We start from the raw sequence: 9,766 nt of genomic DNA, 5'->3' as shown, positions 1-9,766 counted from the left end.
ATCTTCCAGCCAAAAACACATGGTGAGGAGCACCTGATGTGGCTGGTTCTACTGTGCATGTCCATATCCCTCCCTTATACTCTGTATACACAGGACAAACAAATGACTCCTATTTAGGGCAACACGCTCTATTCAGTAGCCAGTATTGCTCACTGCCATGTAAGGCCCTGTTCACACCTGCGTGGCAGTGTTTCAGACTTTTTTAAAGGGTTTTAGAGCATTTTATGTGTGTTGACCTGCATTTTTCAAATGTTTTGTTGCACATTTTTCAGCTTGTCCATTATTTTCCACAGTGTTCTTTGCAGAGGATAGCTGGCTCTTGAGCAACAAAACACTCAAAAATTGCACAATAAGGCTTGTGTTGTGCATTTACAGGCATTGCGATTAAAGTCTGTGGGGCCAAAATTGCAGAAATCTGCAGAAATTTAGCTTATGTGCTTTTACCATTGACAGTTTTGATACAGGTGACAAAATGCTTATGTGTGAATGGGGACTTTCTCAGACCACCCATTGAGATTATTGATTATATCAAGTGTAAATACAGGAAAAGATGATAAAGAGAAAGGGTATGGATGCACAGAGGCACTGAAACAAAATGGGCCACCTTTTACCAATGTTTATATTTGTTACAGAATAATATTCATATAGGAACACAAATATCATCACAGCCTCAAATTCCTGAGAGGTCTGAGAGCCACCATCAATTACCGGAGAGCAGTCCCTTCATCTTGCTACCATAAAAAAGACCCTCAGTTTTAACTCCTGATGTATTTGGGTGAAGGGTAAAGCATTCATGAATCCTAAATAACTATTTAAAAAATATATATATATTAAATATTGCTCCTCAATGTACTCATATACAAAGGGTGATTACCTTTCACCTTCAAATTTGGGGGGGAACTTATTGTGACATGTAGCAAAATGGACTGCCACAGGACTTGGCAATGTCTCCTCCACATGAAGGAGGCATGGAGGAGGGAATAACCTGCTGTTGGCATATTACCTTCTTTTATAATTTACACATTTAAAAAATTAGATCCTATAACTATGTGTAAGCAAATATTATTTGATTTATTATTAAAATGTTCACAAATTTAGCAAGTTCCAAATTAGTCTCAGTCCATTCTATTAACCGCATGAAGACCAGGTGTTTAGACCCCCTTCCAGGCCAGGCAATTTTTCAGTGTTCAGCGCTGCAGTACTTTGACTGACATTTATTCCGTCATGCAACACTGTACTGAAATTAATTTTATACAATTTTTTTGGGACAGATAGAGCTTTATTTTGGTGGTATTTAATAATCACTGGGGGTTTTATTTTTTACTATATTCAGGAGAAATTACTGAAAATTTTGAAAAAAATAAGTTGTTTTTTTTACATTATGTCATAAAACAACTAATATTACCAACTTTTTTGGTAAAATATAAAAGTCGGGGTCACGTCGGGTAAATAGACACCAAACATGTCAAGCTTAAAAATTGCGCGCACTCGCAAAATCGCAAAAAGCTAGCATACCCAAAATTGGCCATAGTCGACGCTTTAAAAGCTTTTACCGCTCATCAGTTTGGTGTTATCAGTGATTGATGGCCCTAAAATTATTGCTCTCACTGCGACGTTCGCAGTGATATGTAACATGTGCAGCATAATGGGCGCAATCGTTGTTTTCGCAGGTATGCGCACCTGGCGCATGTTTACATGCGTGTATGTCGGGGTGGGGACTTTTAAAAAAATTGTTTTTTTAAATTCTTTTTCGTGTAACTTTAACCTCTTGCCGTCCGCCCGTAGTAAAAAAAACAGATGGACGGCACTGCTGCATTTGCGGGTTGCCGTCTCCAGATGGCAATTTTTTTCTGCTCGCACGCGCCCCCTAGCGTCTCCAGACGGCAATTTTTTTCTGCTCGCGTGCCCCTTAGGGGGCACGCACTATCAGAAAAGACCCGACCATTGCACACACCCGTTACCGGGTGTTTCACATATAGGCGATCAGCAGGTCCATAGCCCGCCGATCGCCTATATGTGCTCGTTCGCGGCACGCCCCCTGACTCCTCACCTTGATTCCCGGGATCCGCTGCCCCATCTTGGATCCCGGGACCGGCTCCGAGGGCGTCAGGAGGAGGAGGACGGGAGATCAGCTCCTTGCTGATCCCCTGAGCTCGTGTACCGACCTCCCTCTGATCCCCTGTGACAGAGGCCTTATGCTGGTCCTGGGCTCACACTGGAGCCCGGGACCAGCTTGACAGCGGGAGGGGGGAGCCGCGGAGGGGGGGGGCGCACGTCTCTGGGCCTCATACAAGCGATCCGCCTGCTCTATAGCCGGCGGATCGCTTGTATATTAACGGGCATCGCTGCCTGTATTCAAATAGTGGGGATTTCCCGCTCGCGCGTGCCACACGGCGCGCCTGAGCGGGCGGATGTAACAGGACGTGTATACATGCCCAGTTACATCCAAGAAGCTCCCGGCCGGCCGTGTATACACAACGGCCGGCCGGAAGGTAGTTAAAACATCATCCATATCCAAAGGGAGCCACAAAATGCCACTGAAGGGAATACCACACTCTCCACCCATCATCCAATATGTAAAAATGCATGTGCCATAGCTACTTGCTGCTTCTGATGATTTTTTCTTCCATCAATTATAAGAAATTGTTCATCAGTAGAGATGACTTCAGGTTTGGACTGAAACTGGTCTGCACCTAAGCTCCTCTGAACAAGGAAATGTCATGGGCACTACTATCCAATCAGCTGCAGGCTGGGCATTCCTTGCTTTGCAGCTGAGGTAAACAAAGGGGCGGAATGCTTGTGCACATTTTTTATACACACACGTATTACACCTCTCCGGAAACCCTATTATTTTCTGTTTCCCCACATAGCCATATAAGGTAAATCTACCAAATATAAAAAGTGGTAGGCTCTAAAAAGTGGAGGCAGTGAAAAAGAAGAGAGAAGTCAAAAGTCCCATTAGAGATCCATTAAAATGTAGTGTTTAAGAAATATATGGGCTGTTTCAAGAAAATCTTGGATTACAATACTCACATGAGTCATGGTGCAGGAGATCCCATTGGGAAATCAAGCAACCTGTTTAATAGGGCTTTCTTTTTTCTGCCTCCACTTTGTGGACCCATTTTCTAAATTCTAGACCCCTGGCCAATGAGTTTGACTGTCAACCTAAATGCAATGCAACCAATCCATGCTCTTATCTATAACTAGAAATAAGAAACAAAAAATCAAACAGCTGCAAGTGCTCGAATGTTAAATATCATTCAATCATATAATATCTAAGTGCACTGCGCTTCCACCCCAGTTCCCAAACTGATCCACAACACCATCATATTTGACAGTAAACAATACATTCAAATAAAGGTATGAGGACTATATAAGCACAGGGCTATGCCAACCTAACAATGGAACATCTTGTGTCCAAACATTTCACCTCAGATCCTGCCTTCCCATCCAATATCATCCTTTACAAAAGATACATTGATGATCTGATTGGTATTATTTAGGACAGTGCTCCATCTGGCATACACCTCTTTGTGAACAAAACAAAAGAAGGTTTTACTTTCACTCTCAACAATGATCTGCACAAAATAGACTTCTTGGACCTTCAACTTTTCATAAGCAAAGGCAATAAAATTCAGTCTAGAGACTTTTTTCAAAAAAGAAGATTTAAATGGTCATATTGAATTTTGGAAAAATCATCTAACAAGCTGGAAAACCTAATATACCGTATGGTCAATTTCAATGCACTGTTCAGCATTAACAGTTTTCCATGCTCAAGCAAATAAACTCAAACAAATATATACGAGACAAACATTATCCCAAAAGACTTATAAACGATTCAGAAAATGCACTCAATTCAGACAGACACAAGCTAGTATGTATAAGACATAAGAGAGTTCCTAAGCCCCCTAATGGGAGTTGCAGCTCCATCATGAGATACAAAACAGACACAAATAAAACAACACTGGCACATCTTACTAAAGGATCCCTGTCTAAAAATGAATATTCCTAATACCCAAAAGTGCCATTTTAAGTGCGCTGAACAATAAAAAAGCGATTAGCCCCAAGTAACCCTAACCCTAAAACCAAAGGCCACATAAACTTAATCATCATGCAATATAATTACACACTTGCTCTTCTCCCGTCTTTAAGAAAAATAACACCCGATGATATGCAAGGAAAAAAAAATATTTTTGTTTGCACATTTTTGGATGATTGAAGGCAGCAGCACTTTACCTCATTCATTAAGCTAAATGCATTTTTTTATTTTTAAAGTGAGTTTCCTCAATGCAGAGTGAATTTTTACTTAAAATTAATTCTTAACCCCAAAATCTAAATTTGTATATATTTCAGCTTTCCAATACTTAGATTTGGTGGATGCATTAGTTTTCTTTTTTTAGGTTTCCCCCTTTACTGTTACCTGTGATCTGTCCAGTAAGTTTGTAATTTTTCAACTGCCTTTAACTAACCACGCTGTCTTGTAAAGGTGGAAGTTAGAGAGACAAAACATTTAACAGTGACAGGGGTGACTTCCATGGTCAGCTTTTATTTTTATTCATTCTTACTTTTATTCATTTATGTAAAACATTTACCGAAAGGAAAATAAATAAACTGTTGCTGTACAACTGCTTAAAATGTGTTAGCTGTAGTTCATATTTAAATTGTTAGTCAAGCCCACCTAAATTTGTTACAGTATCAACCTCCTCACATGCTGACAATTAAGGATGAGCTGAGTGTTTGATTCGAACATGAGTTCGAATCGAACATCGGCAGTTCGAGTGCTCGCCGGGCGCCGAACTTTATCGCCTGACTATTAACCACAGGTCAGGTGCAAGACTTTTCCCAATCAGGGCTCAGCGGAGGAGGGGCCTGAAGGAGAAAGTTCTCTATCAGGTCCCCCCATGTGGGCGGGTGCAATAGCCAGCCTGCTATTGGCTATTGCATTTTAGGGGGTGTTCGGCTCATCCCTACTGACAATGCTACTGTCCAATGATGGACATTGTAGTGGAGCCACCCTTTAGACAGAAAGTGTGTTACTGGCTGGATCATCAGGCGCAAATAAAGGAAAAAAAACCCAATGCAGCCACCACATTTAAGGATTGGTAAGCTGCAAAATATTACATTTTTGTTTTTGGATTTAGAAATCCTTTAACTTTGGGTATTCTTTTCCCAAATTAATTTTCACCACATTCACTTAGCTGAGAAAAAATTGCCTTTCAAATTAAAAAAACATTTTTTAAAAGTAAACAAATCAGGGCCCATGCATTCCATGTTGTTCTCCTGAAGAAATTGAGAAAGGAAACTGTCCAGCTTAGAATTAGACCCAAAGCTTCAATTTCAACCAGACGCACACGTGAGAAAATTAGGCAACATGGCTAAAATGTTCTCAAGGATTTTCACTTTGAAAATAAAATTTGCCTACATTGAATGACATTAATTTCTTGGCATGTTGTCCTTTTTAATTATCTAGCTTTATACGTTTAATAAATGTATTTCTAATGATTTATATTCTTTTTTATCTCAGGTCCCAAGAGGTCGATGTTCTGAGGAATGTCTTCCAGGGTTTAGAAAAGCTCTAAGGGGAGGGTATCACGTATGTTGCTATGACTGTGTTCCGTGCTCAGAGGGAGAAATATCAATCCATTCTGGTAATATTTATGTTCCTGGAAAACTTAAAGGGAATGTATTTCAGTTTTTTAAATATTTACAATAAATAGGAAGTTCTCTTTTTTGTCCAGTGTGACCAGTGATACCTTTAAAACAAAGTATTGCCATGGACATACAGTCCTAATTTTATTCTGCAGTTTTCCCTGTTATAGTGACACCAAAATAATGTTTATGGTACAAATCGTGAAGAAGCTATATACAAAATAATTTAAATAATTCATGTTTTGTGGTCATCAAAATTGATAAATAAACCCCGAACAGCAAGTCCCAGCAGCTACACATGTGGTCATGGACTAAGCACAAAAGGGCTGTAGGACATTCCAGGCATTTCCTAGCTCCTTAACCACTTAAGGGCAAACAAAGTCTGAGGTGTTGCATATGCTTCCTGATTATGTGATCAACTGATTCGGTCACACTGATTATGAGATCTGTAGATTTTTAATACCAGCATCCAACTGTTACTCTGTAACTGGGAGCAGCCAGTGACATCATGGTCACAGTGCTGTGGGAGAATGACTGAACACACTTCCCAGACACAGGAAGCAGTTAAATTAATAAACAGGCTAGTTTCTGTCAAGAGAGGAGGAAGTATACTCACATCTCTGGTGGCCCATGACTCAGACCTCCCCTTTGTTCCAGCACTGCAGCCCCCATCAGTCTGAGGCATTGGATACTTTCAGGGGTGTTGGATGCTTCTTTCCCCCCACTGCACATTGATATATTTTTACATCTTTTGTAAAGGTTAATAGGATAAAAAATATCTTGTATTGTAAGTTATTGATTTAAAAACATTATTTAAGAAATTATTTAAAACAAGTTATGTTTATGATACTCCAGCTAAAAGCCAGATCATCTCATTTCTGCTAGGTGAGGTAACCGAGGTGTGTCCATCCTCTGTGACTCTACAAGTAGTCTGTGTGATCTGATCTCCCTGATCTACTTCACAACAGCATATGTTATGTGAGAGTGTAGAATGGATAGTCCTAGCTTTTTTCTTTCTGGTTTTGTATGATATATTTACACATTTGTAACATTTTGTTTCCTGGTTAAAAATAACACACACACACACACACACACATACATCTATCAGGATTCTTAGGCACTCACACATGGTGAACTAGATGGACCTGTGCTTTTTTTTAACCTTGTCAACTACGTATCTATATAAATCTTGAATGGCTTTGATTTGAAGATTATTGCATTTTCTGCAGGCAGCTGCTGTCAATCACCTAGTAGGAGAGGTAACACTAAGCATGATGAGGTTATGTGGACCAGACAGGTAAGGATCCTGGGGCAGTGGAACTGGGAAGCTCATAGGGTATGTAGGGCAAAAAATAAAAAGTGTAAAGAACATAAAGCGTATCTAAACCCAAAAGTAAAAGCTTTAGAAAGACACTAAAGCAGCCAACTACATTTAAGGCTTGGTAAGCTGCAATATCTTATTATGCTTGTTCTGGGTTTAGATATGCTTTAACTAAGTGCTGCTTTGTACCAGACTTGCCCATTAAGAACTTTTAAAAGACCATAAATGTTTTGTAAGCTCTGAAAGTATACAAACCAGAGATGGCCAGGCAGCTATAATTTGTAGCGGAAGACTGACAATGGATGTTTTTGTGTTCATCTCAATACAATCAATCTTTAACCCCTTTGTCCCTACAATATGATTTATTTTGGTTAATTCAATAAAGACAATAATATGGTTCACTTTGCAAATAAATTCTCTCTTCCTGTAGTGAATGTGGTGAAAACTGACTTTGCAAAGAATACCCAATCACATGCAAGAAAAATTAAAACAAAATAGTATTTTTGCTTGCACATGATTGGTTGATATAAGTCAGCAGAGCTTCACCTCATTCAATTAGCTTAAAGAAAATTCCCCTGCAAAGTGTTAATTCCCTTGAAAAGTGAACAGTCTGTTTGACTTTAGTAAATTACCCCGATTAGTAAGAATACAAAGTGTGCCTTGCTGGGAGAATGTTAATTTACCTTCCTGCTGAGAACTAGGAATGCACATATGTTTGTGTTCTGAGTTTCCATACCCACTGTCTGTTGGAGAGATGAGTCATAGAGGTGTTGTCAAGTTAACTGACACATGCCAACACTGGTAAACCATGCCTGGTCATCAATACACTCTGGTCACATCCCGGTCAGGACACCATCTGCAAGCAGTTTGCATGTTCTCCCTGTGCTTGAGTGGGTTTCCTCCAGGTGCTCCAGTTTTCCTCCCACACTCCCAAGACATGCTGGAAGGTTAATTGGCTCCTAAATAAATTGGCCCTCATATGTATGCCTCTGAGATAGTGACCTTAGATTGTAAGATCATTAAGCACAGGGACTGATGTGAATGTACAACTATGTAAAGCACTACATAAATTGTTGGTGCTATATAAATACCTGTAATACATACTGTAAATAAATAAATAAAAGAAGGTTGGGTGTCCGCATTCATTGTACATTATGCACATTTTTCAGTATATTTGTCTTCTACAGATAGTGAAAACTGCCCGGATGTGTCCTGCAGATCAATGGCCTAATGAGGCTAGAAATTGTTTGAGGCATAACATGTTGCCAAATGTTATGAGTATCTGTCATATGAGAAAGACATTATGGGTATATTGTTTTCTGCATCTTCGGCCATATCTTCCACTGCATCTCTCTGTATACTTGGAATATTTGTTTGGTTTCGGAGCACTCCCATAGTCAGAGCCAATAACAGGAACCTCAGCTTCATTCTGCTCTTCTCTCTCATGCTGAGTTTCCTTTCTGTGTTCCTGTTCCTTGGACATCCGGTGGATATAACTTGTATGCTGCAACAAGTCTTCTTTGGAATTGTCTTCACAATCTCACTATCTTCTATCCTAGCCAAAACCATCACGTTTTTTATTGCTTTTAAAGCCACCAGACCTGGAAGCTCCTATAGGAAATGGGTGGGAGTCAAACTTCCCAATACAGTCCTGTTGTTCTGCTCATTAATTCAGGTTATGAATGGTGTTTTCTGGTTGTCCATCTCTCCACCATTTCAAGAGTATGACATGCACTCTTCTCCTGGGAAGATCATCATTCAGTGTAATGAAGGGTCCGTTATCGGGTTCTACTCTGTGTTGGGTTATATGGGGCTTCTGGCAGCAGTGAGCTTTGTTCTGGCTTTCATGGTGAGGACATTACCGGACAGTTTTAATGAGGCCAAATACATCACCTTCAGCATGCTGGTCTTCTGCAGTGTCTGGATTGCCATGATCCTGGCTTATCTGAGCACCAGAGGGAAGTATACAGTAGCTGTGGAGATATTCGCCATACTGACCTCCAGTGCTGGAATATTAGTCTGTATATTTTTTCCAAAATTGTATATTCTACTTTTTAAACCTGAGCTGAACACAAGAAAATCCATGCTGGCAGGAAGAATGATATGAAATATTCCAATCTTAATACATGCATGCTGTATTTTCTCTGCTTGTAACGGCTTTCAAAGGATTATTTTCTCTTTTCCTATTATTTATAATATTATTCATAAAATAACAGGATTATAGTCATGTATTCTTGGTAACTGAACTTATCTGACTATTTATTAGACTAGAAATTGAAATAAATGATAATGGTTATTAAGAAATGAATTAAAAGATAAATGTACTTTAAAACAAAATGAACGTATCCTTTTTTATCCTCTTCGCTTGACTTAACCTACTCCACTCTCCCCCTCCTCTTATGCATACTTACCTAAATTTGATGGCTGTGGATCTGCTGTTTACATTCAGTGGAGATAGTCTTCATTGTCCTGACCAAGCTTGCATATAATTGCCCCATAGCCTCTTGTAGAATCTGTCTAGGGACTGTGTCCTAAGGCTGGAGACAGTCCTATAAAAGTCTATAAGGCTGTATTATGCAGGTGTGGCCAGGGCAGTAATGATTTGCAGCACTGGATGTAAACAAACTGTGAATCTTCAGTTGTGGGATTGAGGTGGGTATGCATTTTTGCAGAGGAAGGGGGAGAGGGGATCAGGTTAGGTCAGGGGAAAGAGCAAATATTCTAAATCTACTTTCTTTTAAAGTGCACATAATCATTAATGGAAATTAGATAAGCAGAGATTCTGTCACCAAAAAC

The 9,766-nt window shown here is 39.7% G+C and overlaps 1 protein-coding gene across 1 annotated transcript; it reads left to right on the top strand.

Annotated features, from left to right (window-relative positions):
- Positions 1 to 8,273: 8,273 nt before the first annotated feature.
- LOC108801686 (vomeronasal type-2 receptor 26-like) lies at positions 8,274 to 9,428 on the top strand. The gene is made up of 2 exons (XM_018573591.1): positions 8,274 to 8,876; positions 9,420 to 9,428. The coding sequence occupies exons 1-2, from the start codon at positions 8,274 to 8,276 to the stop codon at positions 9,426 to 9,428; spliced, it is 612 nt and encodes a 203-aa protein (XP_018429093.1).
- The last annotated feature ends 338 nt before the right edge of the window (positions 9,429 to 9,766 follow it).

This window comes from Nanorana parkeri, unplaced genomic scaffold (genome assembly GCF_000935625.1).
Source record: "Nanorana parkeri isolate BGI_ZX_2015 unplaced genomic scaffold, ASM93562v1 scaffold2443, whole genome shotgun sequence".
Lineage (NCBI taxonomy): Eukaryota > Metazoa > Chordata > Amphibia > Anura > Dicroglossidae > Nanorana > Nanorana parkeri.
The sequence above is the reverse complement of the archived record's forward strand: the minus strand, read 5'-3'. Positions and strand labels throughout refer to the sequence as shown.